Source organism: Puma concolor, chromosome E3, assembly GCF_028749965.1.
Source record: "Puma concolor isolate L17-30 chromosome E3, mPumCon1.1.hap2, whole genome shotgun sequence".
In the NCBI taxonomy this organism is placed as follows: Eukaryota; Metazoa; Chordata; class Mammalia; order Carnivora; family Felidae; genus Puma; species Puma concolor.
Window position 1 is genome coordinate 40,834,649 of NC_141682.1, and position 18,994 is coordinate 40,853,642.

An 18,994-nucleotide genomic window follows, 5' to 3' on the forward strand; every position below is an offset into this window, starting at 1 on the left:
GGAAGACAAATGCAGTGAGAGGCAGACCTAGGGCACATGCAGAGACCAGTGTGGGTTCAAAGCTCAGACACATGACCTTCAGATTCTAGGACCTTAGGCGGGTCACTTGGCTTCTCTTGAGGCTCAGTTTCTTCACCTGTAAAACGCACACAGTAAATCTGTGAAGTGACCAGCCAGCATGGTGCCTGAGCTAGCAGAGGCCCAGGAATTGGTTACTATAAAGGGTGAGGGGGGGGGGCGCCTGGGTGGCTCAGTCGGTTAAGCATCCAACTTCAGCTCAGGTCATGATCTCACGGTCCGTGAGTTCGAGCCCCGCGTCGGGCTCTGTGCTGACAGCTCAGAGCCTGGAGCCTGTTTCAGATTCTGTGTCTCCCTCTCTCTCTGCCCCTCCCCTGTTCAAGCTCTGTCTCTCTCTGTCTCAAAAATAAATAAATGTTAAAAAAAAATTTTTTTTAAATAAAAAAAAATAAAGGGTGGGGGGAGGGTCTTTGTGTTTAGGGACACCCCCCACCCCCACCCCAGGAGGCATATGCTGAGAGACTTAGGGCTCACTCCCTAAAGTCCAAGGAAGACCCCATGGTGGGGAGGGATCAGCTGCCTGGATGGGGGGGATCCTACTGCCAGCTGCTTCCCCGCCCCCAACCCAGCCACCCTCCACCTGGACCTGCTTGATGGTCTAGCTGTAGGAAGCGGGGTATCTGGTCATCGTATGCGCAGGCCCCTCCAAAAGCTCCTGACAGCCTTGCCCTGCAGGGGTGGGGGGTGGTGATCTGCCCCTCTCTGCAAATGAGAGCAGTGAGCCTGGGCGGGGACTCCCGACCCTAGCCCACCTGTCTGTGACCGAGGTGAGCGCTGGAGGCCCAGGAGGTCAGAAGGGTGAGACCTCTGTGTGTGAGCACTGGCTGGGGAGCACGCGGCCGTGGGGAGTGGTCAGTGTCTGTTAAGCGAGACTGTCCAGCCCGGGAGTTGCCACAGTCCGTGGCCCGAGGCTGGAGAGTAAACACACTTGGTGGGGGATCAGACTGGTGCTGGGCAAGACTGTGACCCCATCGGTGCTGGGGATGGGGGTTGAGCCCCCATTGGTGGCAGGTGTGGGAGGCTGCACCGCACTTGGTGCTGGAGGGCTGCCCTGGGGTTGGGGTTCAGACTGAGGCTGGGGGGCAGGGAGCTGTTGCCCTGCATTGTTTGTGGAAAGAGCAGGAGGCTGCAGGGGAAGAAACGGCAGTTGGGGGTGGGGGTGCGGGTTCCCTGACACCGAATTCATTATTGGGAGATTCCTCTTCACAATCCCTCGACACCTCCCACGGGAACCACGGGCCAGAAATGTCTGACAGCCTCTGGCAGGCCGGCTCCCGTGCCGCCCGTGCCGCCCGTGCCCGGGTCTCTCGGCGCCCGGGTCCCCGCCCGCCCACTGCCTCCGAGTCCCTCCCCCCGCCCCGTGGGTCCCGCAGCCTCTGGAAACCTCTCTCGGGCTCAGCCTCGCGCCGCCGCCGTGTCGGGGCTCAGTGTCCAGCACCGCCCCCCCCACCCCCGGCGGCTGCCGTCCCCAGCCCCTGGCGGTCGCCTGGGGCCGCGGGCTGTCCGCAGAGGCCGGCGCGGCCGGCGCGGCCCGCACGTGGGGAGGGGGCGTCTCGGGAGCACGGGGCCCGATGTAGGGGCGGAGCCAAGGAGCCGGGCGCGCGGCCGGCGCGGGCGGACGGAGGTCAGCGGCCGCAGGAGGGGGACCCAGGCGTCCGGGAGGCGGCGCCAGGTGCCGCGCCCCCGCCCTGGGCCGCCCCCCGCCCGTGACGCGCTCCCCGCCCCTCGGCGCCGGGAGCCCGAGCCCGAGCCCGAGCCCGAGCCCGAGCCCGAGCCCGAGCCCGAGGACCGCGCCGGGCGCGGGCGGCGGAGGAGGCGGCGGGGGAGGCAGGAGGATGCGGCCGGGGCCGCGGGGCCGCCGCCGCCGCCTCTGAGCCGCGCCGAGCGCACGGAGCGCAGCCGCGTCGCTGCGGCCCGGCCGCGCCATGGGGAAGGAGCAAGAGCTGGTGCAGGCGGTGAAGGCGGAGGACGTGGGGACCGCGCAGAGGCTGCTGCAGAGGCCGCGGCCCGGGAAGGCCAGTGAGTGCGGGGGGCGCGGGCGGGCGGGGGCCACCTCGGGCGCCGGCCCCCCACCCCTCCCGGCGCGGGGGATGCTGTCGGGTCCCCGGGGGCGGGGCGGGGCCAGCGGCGCCCAGACCCTCGGTCCGCACCCCCGCCTCCGGCCCGTCCCCCAGCCCCCCCCCCCCCAACCAGCCGGCACCTGGCCGCAGGCGTCCCCCTCCCTTCCCGGGCTACGGGCTGACAGCTGGAGGGCTTTGCTGGGCCGTCAAAGGGCGAGGCAGATGCCACCCCCCCCCCCCCCGCCCCGCTTCCCCACCGTGGAGGGAGGGAGGGGGCCCTGGCGGTGAGGAGCCACCACAGGACTGACAGTCCCTGTCAGACCCCCTCCCCGCCCCATGTTTAATAACACGCTTTGCAGGGAATGGGGGGCAGGACCATGTTGGGGGTGTGGCTGCCCAGGCATGGCCGGCTGGGGGCCATTTACTCATGCGGGAGCAGAGGCCCAAGGTCGCCCAGCCCAGGGCAAGCCTGTGCTCCAGGCAGGTGCAGACCCTGCGGCAGACCCTGGTCCTCTCTGGCTTCCCTGCTGGGAAAGGGGCTGGGCAATGGGGGGAGGGGGCTCCCAGTGGCCATCCTGAGCTTGCGCTGTGAGGGCCCCTGGGAAAGGTTGGGAGCTTGGAGTCCTGATCCCAGCACTCATCCCAGCTCAGCCCAGAGCCTCCCCGGGGGCCACCGGAGATGGATGGATGGGTGTGTGGACCAGCTGGGTGTGCGGCTGCGCACGTATGGCCATGTCAGTGTGTCAGGGCACCTGTGCGGGCGCGGGCAGGACTCTGCAGGGTGGCACGTGCGGTCTGGGTGCCTCACTCTCCCCCGCCCGCCCGCCCCCCCCTCCCCCCCCCCCCCGGGGACTGTAGGTAACCCAGGGCACATATATACAGGCTGGCTCTGTCTTGTGCTCTCCAGGCCCGGGGATGGTCTGCTAGTTGGGGTCAGCTTCACGGCCTCAGGGCTCAGAAGGGGAGGGCTTCTAGGCCGAGGCAGCCTTAGCCGAGCCTTGAAAGCAGGTGGAGGGATTGAAAGGAGGGATTGAAAGGGAGGGAAGGCAAGGTAAAGGTTTCCACCTAGTGGTCACGCGACCTTGGGAACCGAGGACTCGGGCTCTCCAGTCCTCAGTCTCCTCATCTGTAGGATGGGGGTGGTTTTGGTCCCTGCCTCACAGAAGAGCACGCACGAAGAACAGGTACTTCATACGTGCTCGGGAAGTGCTGTGACTGTCTCCTTAGGCAGCCCCAGACGGGCTTCAGGGGAAGCCGGGGCATCAGATTGGGCCGTCCAGGGAAGGTGTGGGGACTTGTACCTGGATCTTCGCATTTGTCCCTGCATGGTCTGCTTTCTGGGAGAGACACCTGCCCTGGGCCCCGTATCTGGGCTCTCTGACTCACAGGGGCGGGCGTAATAAATCAGACAGAGAAATCCCTCCATGAATTAGCTCGGTTGTCATGGCAACGCTGGCCTGCTTTGGAGTAAGATGTATTTTGATTCAGCAAAGTACAGGCTGGAGTTTGGGCCATGGGGTGGGGGGCATCCAGCGGTGCTCTCTCGGACCCCCGGACTCCAGAGGTCTTCCCTGGATAGTTGTTTCTGTGACCTCCACCCACTTCTGGTACCTTCCCTCCACCCCAAGCCCTGAGTGTTGCCCCAGGGTCTGCCTCCAAGCAAGCCTCCTCTCACACGCTCAGGCACCAGGACCCTCAGCGGCTGTCCTTGAGGGGAAGGAGACGGTGCTCTGGAGGGAGAATGCCAGGGTGGGGCTGGCCTTGTGCCCTTTCTTCTGGCCCCACCTCCCCTTCCCCGAATTCACCGCACGCTACAGACCAACATGCCTGTTTCGTCTCACCTTGGCCCACTAATACTTTCCTTGCGGTATCCGGCCAGAGCTCCCTGCCTGGGGTGGGGGCAGGGGGGAGACCACCTGGCCCTGCCTGACCTGTGGAGGTGAGAGAGCGCCTTGCCCTGTGCTGGCGTCAGAGGCCAGGACTGCATCCCTAGAGGGGACAGATGTGGCTCTGTGGGGCTGGCAGACAAGTGGCTTCTGTGGTTGGAGGAGCATCTGGGCAGGGGTGGAGGGAGGCCATAAGGTCAGCGTGCGAGAGGGGCTGAGACCCCACCCCCACCCCCTGCCTGGGCCTCTGCAGTTTGGAGTCTGGGGCCCACCTCAAGGGCAGGGACGGTCCCAGGAAAGTGGTGAGAGGACTGGGTGACCAGAGCTGGGAGAGCCCAAGACATGGGGCAGGTTGGGGACGAAGTTTATGTACATCGGCCACGTGGAGGCTGCAGGACTTGGGCCCTTGTGGACCAGAGAAGGGGGACCTCTGGGTCTCCACCTGCCCCCTTCTCCCCTGCCTCTCAGGCCCCTCCAGCCGTGCCTGCTCCAGCGTCACACAGAGCACCTGTCTCTGTGAACTGCGCCTCCCCAACCCCAGGCAGGCTTCGGTTGTGTGACTTCCCTGTGAGCCCGGGGCCCACCACAGGAATCGGGGGTGCTCCAAGACCTCGGGCTCCCCTCCACCAATTCCAGCTACTTTCCCCTCTGAGGAGACCTGCAGCGAGGAGAGGGTGACGGGACCTCAGAGGGATTCCCCCCCTCGTGTAAGGAGTGGTCTTCCTGATGGGGACTGCCCTTCCCCACTGGTGTCTATGCTACTTCTGGGGCCTTGACCTCCAGCCCCTCTAAAATTTCAATGCCTGCAGGTGTGGCCAGGTGAGAGGGGTGGGGAGACCTGGCTACCTTGGAATTAACGAGAAGGGGGAGCAAACATCAGAGCTGGGCAGAGTGTTCTAGAAGAGAACATCCTGAGCATGGCCCCCAGGGGGCAGGTGCTACGGGACAGCAATGTTGGGGATCCAGGGTATCTGTTCCGGCACCAATTTACCTAGCATCTCATATGGGCCCCGCACTGTTTCTGCCACCCAGGATATGGCATTGAGCACAATAGATAAAAACCCCATCCTTCTGGATCGTGTTGTTTAGTGATGGAGACAGACAACAATCATTAGGCGGTATTGATAGGGGCCAGAGAGAGAAACACAACAGATAGGGACAGGAAGGGGGTTGCCATTCTAGATGGGGAGCCCGGTGGGGCTTCTCCAAGCAGGTGACATTTGGATAAAGTCCTGAATGACATAAGGGAGAGAGTCATGGGGATAAATGGGGGGAAAGCAGCCCCCCCCACCATATACACAGTGTGTGCAAAGGCCCTGTGGCAGGGGCCGCCAGTGTGCTGTAGCACCATCACTGAGGCTTGTGTGGCTGGAAGAGGGCTGATGAGAAAGTCAAAGCGAAGCAGGAGGGCCATGTCCTGTGAGCCATTGGCCAGCATTGGTCTTCGCCCCCAGTGACACAGGAGCTGTTGGAGGGTTTCAGGAGAGGAGCGATGGGATGTGACATGTTCTAACACGGTCCCCCTGACCTCAGTGGAACAGAGGACAGACTGAGGGGCAGGGTACAAGTGGGGATGCCAGTGGAGAGGTGATGGCAGCGATCCTTTGAGAGATGCTGGCCTGGTCAGGGTGGTGACAGTGACCGTGGGGAGAATAATAGGACCCCGAGTGTATTCGGAGGTCGTCTTGAAGGTGGAGCCAAACAGGACTTGCTGATGGAGACACTATCGGGCGCTCAGGGCTGACTCCAAGGTTTTGGCCTGGACCACTGAGGGGAGGGTGGCTTTGCTGCCACCTTAGATGGACATCAGTGCCCCAAAGTGTGTGAGCAGGGCGGGAGTGGGGCAGCGGAGACGCCTCTTTCCCAGGAGCCTCTGCTCTGCTCTACTCTGTGCAGGAGAAACCCCTCGCTGGAGAGGTTGGGGGTGGGATTCCCACAGAGCTAAAACTAGTAATTGCCACTTATGGAGGCGACTCTCTGCCAGACCCTTCATGCTTTAAGGGTGGACGCACACTTAAGCCTATGAGGCTGGCCCCATTAGCCCCCTTTGAGCTCAAGGCCAGGGCTATAGGGCTAGTAAGGGCCCAGTGAGACTCTGAATTTGAGCCCTACTGACTTCGTAGGCTCTGTGGGCCCTCGAGGCCTCACACCATGCATCCCGCGGCTGAGAGCCAAGGCTGGGGCAGTGGGGGCTGCTGTGGGTCACCAAGCAGCTCCTGGAGCAGCCCCTCTGTGACTCGACTCCCTTGGGTTCCTGCTCTTGGGGGCCCCTGCCTCCATCCCTGTCCTGGGCCTGGACAAAGGGGCTTCTGTCCTGCCAGCCCCTCCCTCACAGAGCGACTGACCCACAAATGGGTTATGTAACCATGGCCCAGACAGGCAGGGGCTTGGCCTGAGTCCGGCTGGAACCGAGCCCACAGGGAGGGTTTCGGTGGGCTCCCCTCCTCTGACAGTCAGCTGGTGGAGGCAAGGACCTGGGTGGGGGTGGGGGGCGGTTCGGGAGGAGACTAGGGACCCAAAGGGAGGGCTTGGGCCCCTCGGGCTTCAGGCAGACTGATCCCAGTGCCCAAGTGGGCCCTTGTAGATGTGGTGGCCATGCTTGTGTCGTCACTCAGGGGCACCAGGCCGCCAGCCTGCCTCCCCTTCCTCCCTTGCCAGGTGGGACTCAACCACACGGGCAGGCCCAGGGCTGGGAATGGGGGGAGGCTGCACCCTGAAAATGCAGATCTTCCCCCAGAGATACCCCCATTTCCGGGTGTTCCAGCCTTCCCAGGCCACCCCCGGCCCCATCTGGGTCCTTTGGAGAAACAGATTGTGCCGGCTCTCTCCCTCCCGCCATCGGCAGGTGCTTAGCCAGCGTCCCAAGGGAGGGGGTACATGTGCACATGTGTGTGCCTGTGTGGGTGCACAGCTCTGGCTTCCTTCCCCCGGTGGGGACAGGCTTGGAGCCTTTGGCTCTGTGAACTTACCAACACCTTAGTTCAGTCCAAAAGCTGGTACCTGGAGCTGAGTGCAGGGGACAGAGATGAAATGTTTTCTGGCTAAAGACTAAAGATAGCTTTGGCTCTGAGCCTGCCAGAGAGCTAGCCAGCACCCTCTGCCTGCTCTTAGGCTGCCTGGAGGGGCTGGGCAGAGCCCCCCTCACTGTCACTTTCCCATCCCTAGAGCTCCTGGGCTCCACCAAGAAGATCAATGTCAACTTCCAGGACCCAGATGGGTGAGTTCTCAGCCAGGGAGATGCCCGGCTGGCAAGGGGTTCCAGGGGGGCTCCTGCGGAAGGCCGGGGTGCCCGGGTCCTTGCCTTTTCATGCCTGTCGCCCGCTGCAGCTTCTCGGCCCTGCACCACGCGGCCCTGAACGGCAACACAGAATTGATCACCCTGCTGCTGGAGGCCCAGGCTGCTGTGGACATCAAGGACAACAAAGGCAAGGCCTGATAGGGACCTCGGAGCCAGATCAGGGGGTCAAGGTCAGGGGTAGTGTCTCTAGAGACCTGAATGGTCCCATGATTGAGGTGTCAGTCCGGAGTCTCCATCTGGGTGGAAGCAGGATTCCATGGGATCAGTATCCTGCGGGCCTGGGTTGGGTCCAGGGTCAAGGGCTAGCTCCCAACGGGCCCCCTGCCCACTCCTAGGCATGCGGCCGCTGCACTATGCGGCCTGGCAGGGCCGGAAGGAGCCCATGAAGCTGGTGCTGAAGGCGGGCTCGGCGGTGAACATCCCATCTGACGAGGGCCACATCCCTCTGCACCTGGCAGCCCAGCACGGTCACTATGATGTGGTAAGGGACGCCTCAGGGTGGGGGTGGGGAGGGCCCTGGCACGGGCGGTGCCAGCCCAGCGGCCGCCCTCGAGTCTGACTGCGCCCTGCGGCCCCACAGTCCGAAATGCTGCTACAGCACCAGTCCAATCCATGCATGGTGGACAACTCGGGGAAGACGCCCCTGGACCTGGCTTGTGAGTTCGGCCGCGTTGGGGTAAGTGTCCCCAGAGAGCCGGGTGGGACTCCATCTGCTCTGTCTTCCCTCCTGGGGTGGGGGAGGGGAGACACGCCTGCAGCTTCCCGCCCCATGTGCGGGCCCCCCTTCTCTGACCCCTCCTTAAGGTGGTCCAGCTGCTTCTAAATAGTAACATGTGCGCGGCCTTGCTGGAGCCCCGGCCGGGGGATACGACCGACCCCAACGGCACCAGCCCCCTGCATCTGGCAGCCAAGAACGGCCACATTGACATCATCAGGTATGGCCGAGTGCGGCTGGGGGGAGGGAGACCCGGCCGTGGGCTTCCTGCTCCCGGTTTAGTGACAGGAGCAGCCAGGGAGCCGAGGGGATGCCATCAGGCCTCCGCGTGCAAAGGATGCCTCCGGCCGCCCACGTAAAGGATGCACCGGAGGGGTCTGGGGGGTGGCTTCTTCAGCCCCAAGCCCAGGTTGTGGCCCTGACACTTGCTGGGCGACCTCGTGGAGACACTTGACTTCTCCGAGACCCCGCTGTACGGGTTAGCACGAGGCCAGCACTTGCACCAGTGCTTGGTCACTGTCAGACCCCCTGTTGCCCGGGAGGCAGGGCAGGGCTGGCTCACCCTCAGGGCCTGGGACCTGGGGCCCCATGGGGGGATGGGACGGAGCTCCTGCCACGAGGCGCTGCCCACTCCCACCCGCCCACCCTCCTTCTAGACTCCTCCTCCAAGCCGGCATCGACATAAACCGCCAGACCAAGTCTGGCACGGCCCTGCATGAGGCCGCACTCTGCGGGAAGACAGAAGTGGTCCGGCTGCTGCTGGATGTGAGTCAGGGGGCCGGGGGAGCTGGGGCAGGTGGGGGCATGGGGGCTCCTGACGGGCCTCACCCTCTGGCACATACAGAATGGGATTAATGCCCACGTGAGGAACACCTACAGCCAGACGGCCCTGGACATTGTGCACCAGTTCACCACATCCCAAGCCAGCAAGGAGATCAAACAACTGCTTCGAGGTGGGACCAGGGCGGGGTTGGGGGGGGGGGGGGGCTGGGGATAATGGGGAGGGCAGGGCTGGGTCAGGCCAGCTCGAAGGACTGTGGGGGGGGGGTCTGTCTCCTGTGTCCCCAGAGGCCTCGGCGGCCCTGCAGGTCCGGGCGACCAAGGATTACTGCAACAATTATGACCTGACCAGCCTCAACGTGAAAGCTGGGGACATCATCACAGTAAGGGCGGCCCGGGGCTGCGCGGGCAAGGGTGGGCGGGACCCCGGACGTGACGCCCATAACACCTTGTGCAGCAGTTGGGTGGTCTGGGGGCCACCCACCCACTGGGCCTGTGGGGTGTCCTCCTGAGCACGCCCCCCCCCACCCCCCGCCTCATCTGGCAGGTCCTAGAGCAGCATCCGGATGGCCGGTGGAAGGGCTGTATCCATGACAACCGGACGGGCAACGACCGGGTGGGCTACTTCCCGTCATCCCTGGGCGAGGCCATCGTGAAGCGAGCAGGCAAGTCCCACCCAGGCCTGGGCTTGGGGGCCCGAAGGAAGCCGGTGCACGTGTGTTGGGTGGCAGGGCCACTCCTAGGTGTGGGATCCAGAGTGGGGTCGTGCCGGCTCTCATCAGCACCCCCACACCTTTTCCTTCATTTATTTAATAGACATTGTGCACCAGCCACTAGGAATAGACGGTGACCCAGATGTCCAAGAATGATGGGCGTCATTCTTGCTCTCGAGGAGCTCACCTCTGGGAAGGGAGGGGAGCAGGGGCCAGTGGCGTAAATACACGAACAGACGTGACGACTAATGCCATAGGGAACGTGGACGGAGACCTGCTTCTTAGGGTGCTCAGAGAAGCCCCTGAGAAATGGGAGGGGCTGGCCCCAGGCACAGCATCCTGACAGCAGGGCTCACATATGCAAAGGCACTGAGGCAGAGCAGCGCATAAGGGTCCCAAAGGAGGCCAGCATAGCATGGCTGGTGCACAGTGAGTGAGAGGGTTGGGGGGCGAATCCACAGGGCATGGATTGTTTTCAGACGGGGACCACCGAGAGGGTTACCTCCTAGAGAGGATGAGGACATTGACAGGTGGGGTGACGGTACGGTGTGTGTGTGGGGGGGCAGTTAGGAGGCGTGGCCAGCCTGCCCAGTGTCATCTAGGCTTTTGGGGCCCTCTTCCCCCTCCCTGCTCCCCTGGCAGAGAGGAGGTACACCCTCTGCTCTCCCCACCCAGGACCACAGGGCCACTGGCAGGACTGCCTGGCCTGGGCCCTCTTGCCCCGTTCTCCTGCTCTCAAATGTATAGGGTGCGGAGGGGGTCTTCTGAGGTTCTCTCAGCTCCTTGGAGACAGCTAGGGCCAGACAGGCCAGGGACACCCCCCTCTCCATGTCAGGCCCCCGGACCCGGCTGGTCTGACATTCCAGGAGGCTGTTCCTGGTCCACAGGTTCTCGGGCAGGTACTGAACCAAGCCCATCCCAGGCAGGCAGCTCACCGGGGCCCTCTGCGCCCCCCGAGGAGATCTGGGTGCTGAGGAAGCCTTTTGCAGGTACGTGGGGGGGCCCCCCGGTGAGCAGGGCAGCGGAGCTTCCCAGGCAGCAGCCGGGCCGGCACCCACGGAGGGTGCTCCCTCGTGTTGGCAGGTGGGGACCGCAGCGGCAGCCTGGGCAGCGTGGCTGGTGGACGAAGCAGTGGGGGCCACACCCTGCATGCGGGCTCCGAAGGGGTCAAGGTAGGTGGTCTGGGGGCAGGGCCGGGGCCGCCTGGGTGCAGAGCGGCGCTGGCCAGCCATCCCGTCTGGGTTGCAGCTCCTGGCGACGGTCCTGTCGCAGAAGTCGGTCTCTGAGTCCAGCCCTGGGGACGGCCCCGCCAAGCCTCCAGAGGGCTCCACAGGTAACAGCAAGGACGCGGCACTGCCGGCCTGGCGAGGAGGTGGCCCCCCGGGCGGCCCCGGCCCCACCACGCCCTCTTGTCTCCAGGTGCAGCCCGGTCCCAGCTCCCAGCGGCCCACGCAGGGCAGGTGTATGGGGAGCAGCCACCCAGGAAGCTGGAGCCAGCCTCGGAGGGCAAGGTACAGGGCCGGGGCTGGCAGCAGGGAGGGGCTCCCGGGCAGCCTGCGTGGTCTGGCCACGGCGTGGCGGGGGGCCCTTGACAGGCCAGGCCCGTACTTCTGTCCGTCTGTCAGTCTGTGTGTGTAGCCGTCATCTATCGCGTGGGTCATGTGTGTCAGCTAGCGCGTCCTGGCAGTGAGACGTGGGTGTGAGGTGAGCAGGGGACGTGCCTGCGTGTGGGTGGCAATGGTGAGCCGGGCACGTGTGCTTGTGTGTGTGCGTGTAGAAGGCTGTGGGTGTGAGGCGAGACCAGGTGTGTGTGTGTGTGTGTGTGTGTGTGGCGGGGGGGTGAGCAGGGCCCCATGTGCTGAGAAGGTGCGAGCGGCTGGCTGTTTCCTCCCCCACGCCCCTGGACGGAGCCCACCCGCCAGGGAGTGTGGGGGCTGTGCTGAGGCGCCCCACCCGAGGCCCCGGTCCCGAGCCCCTTACACGGGGCTGCACCACAGGGTGTCCCTGGTGCAGGAACGGGGGGATGGTCAGGGAAGCCCATGACACGGACAGCAGCTGGACTCTTCTGGTGGAGACCACGGGAGGAGGCCAGGACGCTGACGGAGCTCGCGACGGCGGCGTCGGGGAGCACACAGTGAGGAGCGGCACCGGTGTCAGGCCGCCCCAGGCCCGGCCACAGGGGGACCGGCGGACGGCAGACCGAGCGGCCGAGGCCTTCTGCTGAGCAGAGAAGGAGACAGCGCAGCGGCCGGGGTGCACACACGCCCGGTGGGCGGGCAGGCGAGCGAGCCTGCAGCGGGTGCCTTGTGTCTTCCAGAGCGCCGAGGCCGTCGGCCAGTGGCTCGCCACGTTCCAGCTGCAACTCTATGCCCCCAATTTCATCAGCGCTGGCTACGACCTGCCCACCATCAGCCGCATGACCCCGGAGGTGGGCTGCCCAAAGGCTGGCTGCCAGTCACGACCGACATGGCCCCCCTGCCCCCAGCCTGCTGCTAACGGGCCTCTCCTCTACCTAGGACCTCACGGCCATCGGGGTCACCAAGCCAGGCCACCGGAAGAAGATCACCGCAGAGATCAGCGGCTTGAGCATTCCCGACTGGCTGCCTGAGCACAAACCCGTAAGGCTCCCTGCACCCCAGCGGCTGTGCCCAGGATGGTCAGACAGACAGACAGACTGCCTCCCTGGCTACAGCCCTCACCCGCCCTCTGGGGCTCCAGAGAGAGAAAAGAGGATGGCCTCTGTTTATCTGTCACGGGTGCTGGAGCCAGCCTTCTGGGGGCAGGGGTGACAGCCTCTGGGGTTCGTCAGGGCAAGGGGAGCCTGAAGCCGGGAGGGTGCCCCTTTCCAGTATGCGCTCCCGCAGAGATCCCTCCACACCCGGGCAGCCACCCGGGCACCCGCCTGGCACCCCGCAGCACTGCCCACCGCATACCCACCCAGACACTAGAGGCCCCCGTGCTGACGGATGCGTGTGCACCCAGACACGTGCGCGGGGAGGGTGTCTGCCTGCTTCGTGTGTACAGACAGCACGCGTGCACCAAATATAGCCAAGGCGCCCGCTGACGACTGCGTGCACACACCCACACATCGCACCGCACGCGCTGGCTGTGTGGATGGCGGACGCCCACACAGACCACGGTTCGTGCCGTGGCTAACCGTCAACCCGTGGTGTGACAGGTTCTGGGCCTGCGCAAGGCGGGCCCCAGGCCTGTGGAATCTACGCTGCTTCTCTGAGCCTCGGGCTGGGCTTGAGGAGAGATCCCGTGGCCACCCGGAGCCCCCAGGGCTGTGGGTCGGCGACTGGCGGGTTCATGCTCAGCGTGCTCCGTCGGCGGCTCGGGGGTGCTCCCAACGAGCAGGTCCCCGTCCCGCGGGCCTGCTTTGCTCTGTGCACCCAGGGGTGACCAAGTGTGCCGCGTGTTGGTGGGCGAGTGACATCCAGCTGGGAGTGTGCACAGGTGGACGTGGTTCAGGGAGCCACCACGTGCTTCTGGGTAAAGAGCATCACGGGTAGTTCCACGCGTGCGTGACGTGTGCCCAGTGAGGGTGTGGAAGTGGCGAGAGGGTGTGCGCGTGATGTGGAGAGTGTTGGTGCCCGCGTATGGCTGGGATGCACCGTGTGCGTACACGTGTCCGGTCGGTGGTGCTGTGTGTCCGTGTCTATGACGTGCAAGGCGTGTCCCCCGGGGTGCCGTCCCCACGGCTGCCTTGGCAGGTGAGGAAGCTTGTTCTTGCTCCCCCCCCCCCAAACGGTGTCCCGAGGATAGGGTCACCCCTGTGTGTGTGTGCGTGTGCTCGCACATGCGTGTGTGCTGCTGGCCTTGGGCTCCTACTGAGGTCGCGCTGTCTCTGAGGCTGACACCTCTGGCCTGTCTATCCGTCCTTCTGTCTGTCTGTGCCAGGCTGGCCCGGTGCCCCCACCCCCGAAAGCTCGGAGTAGCGAGCAGGGTGTGGACAGCTAGCTCGGGCTGCCCTCCGTGTCCCCTGCTCCACAGGCGAACCTGGCTGTGTGGCTGTCCATGATCGGCCTGGCCCAGTACTACAAAGTGCTGGTGGACAACGGCTATGAGAACATCGACTTCATTACCGACATCACCTGGGAAGACCTACAGGAGATCGGCATCACCAAGCTGGGTGAGGCCCCCGGCCCCGGGCTCCTCCGCCTTCTGGTCCCTGCCGCCCTCCCCGGCCTGACCTGCCCATGCCCTACCCAGGCCACCAGAAGAAGCTGATGTTGGCAGTGAGGAAACTGGCGGAGCTGCAGAAGGCAGAGTACGCCAAGTTCGAGGGGGGACCCCTGCGCCGGAAGGCCCCGCAGTCGCTCGAGGTGATGGCCATTGAGTCACCTCCCCCGCCCGAGCCTGCTCCGGCTGACTGCCAGTCTCCCAAGATGACCACCTTCCAGGACAGCGAGCTCAGTGGTGAGCTGCAGGCTGCCATGACTGGCCCGGCCGAGGGGGGCGCCGCCGCCGCCGCCGCCACCACCGCCACCACTGCCGAGAAGCCCTCCAACCACCTGCCCCCGACGCCGAGGGCCTCCGTGCGGCAGGAGCCCAGCCTGGGTGGACAGGCGCGGCACATGAGCAGCTCTCAGGAGCTGCTGGGGGACGGGCCCCCTGGGCCCGGCAGCCCCATGTCACGAAGCCAGGAGTACCTGCTGGACGAAGGGCCAGCCCCTGGCACCCCACCCAAGGAGACCCGGCCCAGCCGCCACGGCCACAGCGTCAAGCGGGCCAGCGTGCCTCCGGTGCCTGGCAAGCCGCGGCAGGTCCTTCCGCCAGGTGCCAGCCACTTCACACCTCCCCAAACGCCCACGAAAGCCCAGCCGGGCTCCCCTCAAGCCCTGGGGGGGCCTCATGGTCCAGCCCCAGCCACAGCCAAGGTGAAGCCCACCCCGCAGCTGCTGCCACCAACAGAACGACCCATGTCACCCCGTTCGCTGCCTCAGTCACCCACACACCGCGGCTTTGCCTACGTGCTGCCCCAGCCCGTGGAGAGCGACGCAGGGCCGGCCGCTCCCGGGCCCGTGCCTGTGCCCGCGGCCGCCCCCCCGCCCGTGCCCACACTGTGCCTGCCTCCGGAGGCTGACGCGGAGCCAGGGCGGCCCAAGAAGCGTGCCCACAGCCTGAATCGCTATGCGGCATCCGACAGCGAGCCAGAGCGGGACGAGCTGCTGGTGCCAGCCGCCGCAGGGCCCTACGCCACCGTCCAGCGGCGCGTGGGCCGTAGCCACTCGGTGCGAGCGCCCGCCGGAACCGACAAGAACGTCAACCGCAGCCAGTCCTTCGCGGTGCGGCCCCGAAAGAAGGGGCCGCCCCCGCCCCCGCCCAAGCGCTCCAGCTCAGCCATGGCCAGCGCCAACCTGGCAGATGAGTCGGCGCCAGATGCTGAGACGGAAGGGGCTGGGACCGAGGATGGCCGGCTGGGGGTCCGGGCACAGCGCCGGCGGGCCAGCGACCTGGCTGGCAGCGTGGACACAGGCAGCGCTGGCAGCGTGAAGAGCATCGCAGCCATGCTAGAGCTGTCATCCATTGGGGGTGGGGGCCGAGCAGCCCGCAGGCCCCCCGAGGGCCACCCCACGCCCCGCCCCGCCAGCCCGGAGCCAGGCCGGGTGGCCACGGTGCTGGCCTCGGTGAAGCACAAGGAAGCCATTGGGCCTGACGGCGAGGTGGTGAACAGGCGCCGCACCCTCAGCGGGCCGGTCACGGGACTCCTGGCCACCGCCCGCAGGGCGCCTGGGGAGTCAGGGGGGCCTGCAGACCACGGCCACTTTGTGGAGGATGGGAGCGCCCGGCAGCGGTCTCGAGGTCCAGCCAAGGGAGAGGCGAGTGGGGAGGGCCCGCCCCTGGCCAGAGTGGAGGCCAGTGCCACGCTCAAGAGGCGCATCCGAGCCAAGCAGAGTCAGCAGGAGAGCGTCAAGTTCATCCTGACGGAGTCTGACACGGTCAAGCGCCGGCCCAAGGCCAAGGAGCGGGAAGCAGGTCCTGAGCCGCCGCCGCCACTGTCTGTGTACCAGAATGGCACGGGCACCGTGCGCCGCAGGCCGACCTCTGAGCAGACTGGGCCCCCGGAGCTGCCCCCGCCGCCCCCACCTGCAGAACCCCCGCCCTCCGACCTGATGCACCTTCCCCCGCTGCCCCCGCCTGACACGGATTCCCGGAAGCCAGCCAAGCCGCCTGTCTCTCCCAAGCCCATGCTGGCTCAGCCTGTTCCCAAGATCCAGGGCTCACCCACACCTGCCTCCAAGAAGGTGCCGCTGCCAGGTCCTGGCAGCCCAGGTAGGTGAAGGGAGCCAGCTGGGGAAGCCCCCCCCCCCACCTCCCCACTCCATGGTCTGAGGGGTTTTCCTCTTGAACTTGAGGAAGGCCAGGTGGAATGGGGTGGGAAGCACAAGGTGAAGACCCTTGTGCTCAGACCTCAGACCCTGTCATCCACCCACCCATTGGACAACACTGCCGACCCCAAATTGGGAGGAGGGTGGATGTTCGTCACCTTGCTCAGTGGATGAGGCACAGAAACCCATGGATAACAGCACCTGTTGGAGGGAAGACAGGTGCACGATGCTGGGTCACGGAGGGCTCTGGGAGGCTTGAGAGTGACCAAGCTTGAAAGTCACCCCAGCACTAGAGAGAGGGGGCAGGCTTCCAAGCAGAAGGATCAGACATGCGAAGGCCCCGTGGTATTCAAGCAACCCAAGGGCCAGTGTCTGCAGCAGGCCACACCTGAAGGGGGATGGAGGGGGTAGTGTGCGGACAGAGAAGGGTCTGGAAGCCGGTGACCCGAGCAGATACGCATAGGGAAACGCGCCCCCTGGCGGCTGCAGGGAGCCGGGGCTCCGAGGGGCAGCGGGGTCCGCAGCGCAGTTCTCGAGGGCGAGGCGGGGCTCTCCCGCCCCCTGTGCGAATCTCCTCCTCCCCGCAGAGGTGAAGCGCGCCCACGGCACGCCGCCGCCCGTGTCTCCCAAGCCGCCGCCGCCGCCCACGGCGCCCAAGCCGGCCAAGGCCGCGGCGGGGCTGCAGTCTGGCAGTGCCAGCCCGTCGCCCGCGCCCTCGCCGGCTCGCCAGCCACCCGCCGCCCTCGCTAAGCCGGCCAGCACGCCGCCCTCGCTGAGCGCCAGCCCCGCCAAGCCCCCGTCCCCCGGCGCGTCCGCGCTGCACGTGCCCGCCAAGCCACCGCGCGCCGCCGCCGCCGCCGCCGCCGCCACCACCGCCACCACCGCCACCGCCGGGCCCCCCGCCGCGCCCGACGGCGCCTCGCCGGGAGACAGCGCCCGGCAGAAACTGGAGGAGACGAGCGCGTGCCTGGCGGCCGCGCTGCAAGCCGTAGAGGAGAAGATCCGGCAGGAGGACGCGCAGGGCGCGCGGTAGGTGCGGGGCGGGGTCCGCGCGCGCTCCGAGGCTGCGGCGCTCCAGCTCGAGTCGAGGGAGGGGCGGGGCAGGGCGGGGCTGCGGGGCGGGGCCCGGGGCAGCAGGGGCGGGGTCGCGTCGTGCGGGGCCGGGCCCGGGGCGGCGGGGGCGGGGTCGAGTAGGGCTGAGGAGCGGAGGCAGGGGCGGGTCGTGCGGGGCTGCGGAGCTCGAATCTTGCGGCTCGGTGGAGGCGGGGCGGGTCGTGAGGGACAGGGGCGGGGAACCGGGCAGGGTGTCGCGCGCCCGCGCCGCCAGCTCACGCCGCGCCCGCCCCCAGCCCCTCGTCCGCGGAGGAGAAGAGCACCGGCAGCATACTGGACGACATCGGCAGTATGTTCGACGACCTGGCCGACCAGCTGGACGCCATGCTGGAGTGACGCGGCTGCTCACGTCGGGCCCGCCCGCGCCGCCCGGGGCCCCCGGCCCGCACACTGACCTTTACCTCAGGGTGGGCACCTCTGGGCGCAGCGCGAGCGGGCAGGGCGGAGGGCCGACGGGGGCCAGGCGGGCAGGGGCGGGCCCGTGCTGCCCATCCCCTGCACAAGCACAACTCCTGCCCCCTGGGCCCAGGCCGGACGGCCGGCCTGGAGGACTGCCTGGCCAGGGGACCCGAGGGCTCTAAGTAAATGCTGCTGCCCGGCGGGTGCCCGTCCCCGTCTGCTGCTCCCTGTGCAATAACTGCTGGGCCACACCCGCCCACCCGCGCCGGGCTCTGCCTGCTGCGGGCGAGGAAGGGCAGCCCCTGGCCCCCTGCCCTGAGGCCAGGCCGGGTCTGCCCTGGGAGGCAGTGGGAGGTGGACGGCCGCTTTGGCCCCCTCCCCGATCTGTGGCAGAGCACAGGCCTATGCCCAGCACAGAACTGCCCATTGGGGACTTCTGCCAGCCGCTCCAGCGCAGCACAAGGGACTGGGGCTGGGATCACGCCCCCTGCCCCACTGTACCCCCCAGAATATAAGCTATCGAGAGTATTAATTTATTGGGAATGAGCTGAGGCAGATTTCCCCAGAGAAACAAAAAGGTATAACTTTAACAAATATATATTTAAAGAAAGAAAAAATATTATTGATTCTATAGAAAACCATTTACCAACTGTAAGGACACTGAAGTCTAGCTCAAGACAAAAGCTGTTAGAGGCCCTGGCTGTCTGTCTGTCCATCCTTCCCTCCCTCCGTCTAGGACACCTGGCCCAGTAGCACAAACAGGAGGCTGGGGTCCGGGAGGGTCCGTGCTCCGCTAGGGCCTCCCCTCGCTCTCCTAACTTCTCTGCGTCTGAAGAACTCAAAGGATGTGCCTTGCTCGCTGCTGGGCTGTGTCCTCCACACCGTGGAGCCGGTGGGGAGGGGCTCCCTGCTCTCCCAGGGTTCCGGTGTGAGGCGCGCCTGGGCTCCGGGGGAGCCGTGCGTGCAGCGTGGGCACGTCAGCTGGGTGACCTCGGTGGGTGCAGGGCGTGCATGCCAGGCTGCGTGTGGCGTGTGTCAGGGTGTGCCTGACCCTCCCTCCTCAGGGCTCCTTGCTGGCCCCGTACAGACAGCCTGCCCTCCCCCATCTGAGTTCCCATGGACGCTTCTGCTCATGGTCCAAGGCTGTGTCGTGTGGTCGTTCTTGCCCTCTCTCTCTTTTCCTCTCTCTCCCCTTTCCAAAAAGTACTGACTGGCCTCCTCTATTGTGTTTGCTGATCCACGTGTGTTGGGCACAACTTTGACGTTTCTTAAAAAAAAAAAAAAAAAAAAAAGAATTTAAAAACGCCGAAAACCAGCGGTTGCGAGGCGGGCGGGTGGAAGGGGTCAGCCAAGGTGGCATCTGAGCGTGTGGGCCCTTTCCAGCTGTCATGCCCTGATACTTCCCCAGGTGGGTGTGCCTGGCCTCCCTTCAATGGGCGGCCCAGGATGGGGCTCCAGCAAGTGGGGAGGGGGGTTCCGGGCAGGGAGCTACTGTCAGCTGTCAATAAACAGCAGAAAACAGAGCTGCCTGGCTCACTTCTTGGGGACGTGTGTTGGGGAGAACGGGGGTCTAGCTTGCTCCTGGCAGGGAAGAGAAGTCACCAAGGGGTGAGAAGT

General features: G+C 65.8%; 1 protein-coding gene across 2 annotated transcripts; it reads left to right on the plus strand.

Moving 5' to 3' along the window:
• The first annotated feature begins 1,912 nt into the window (after positions 1 to 1,912).
• On the plus strand, positions 1,913 to 18,900 carry CASKIN1 (CASK interacting protein 1). Of its 2 annotated transcripts, XM_086691553.1 has the most exons (20): positions 1,913 to 2,097; positions 7,190 to 7,241; positions 7,352 to 7,449; positions 7,658 to 7,803; positions 7,903 to 7,998; positions 8,127 to 8,257; positions 8,694 to 8,802; positions 8,882 to 8,990; positions 9,106 to 9,200; positions 9,365 to 9,482; positions 10,418 to 10,519; positions 10,614 to 10,702; positions 10,779 to 10,863; positions 10,950 to 11,041; positions 11,848 to 11,958; positions 12,047 to 12,148; positions 13,527 to 13,665; positions 13,746 to 15,809; positions 16,453 to 16,894; positions 17,215 to 18,900. In XM_086691553.1, exons 1-20 carry the CDS (start codon positions 2,004 to 2,006, stop codon positions 17,312 to 17,314), a joined length of 4,374 nt encoding a protein of 1,457 aa, XP_086547679.1. In that variant the 5' UTR covers positions 1,913 to 2,003; the 3' UTR covers positions 17,315 to 18,900. The 2 variants fall into 2 exon arrangements, with proteins under 2 accessions (XP_086547679.1, XP_086547680.1); XM_086691554.1 differs by lacking the exons at positions 11,848 to 11,958; positions 12,047 to 12,148.
• The last annotated feature ends 94 nt before the right edge of the window (positions 18,901 to 18,994 follow it).

Bases quoted from the DNA above. Each gene is read 5' to 3' on its own strand.
- CASKIN1 (XM_086691553.1), top strand. From the start codon at position 2,004: ATGGGGAAGGAGCAAGAGCTGGTGCAGGCGGTGAAGGCGGAGGACGTG. The intron at 2,098-7,189 runs GTGAGTGCGGGG...TCCCATCCCTAG, and splicing joins GCCGCGGCCCGGGAAGGCCA to AGCTCCTGGGCTCCACCAAG. The intron at 8,258-8,693 runs GTATGGCCGAGT...CCCTCCTTCTAG, and splicing joins GGCCACATTGACATCATCAG to ACTCCTCCTCCAAGCCGGCA.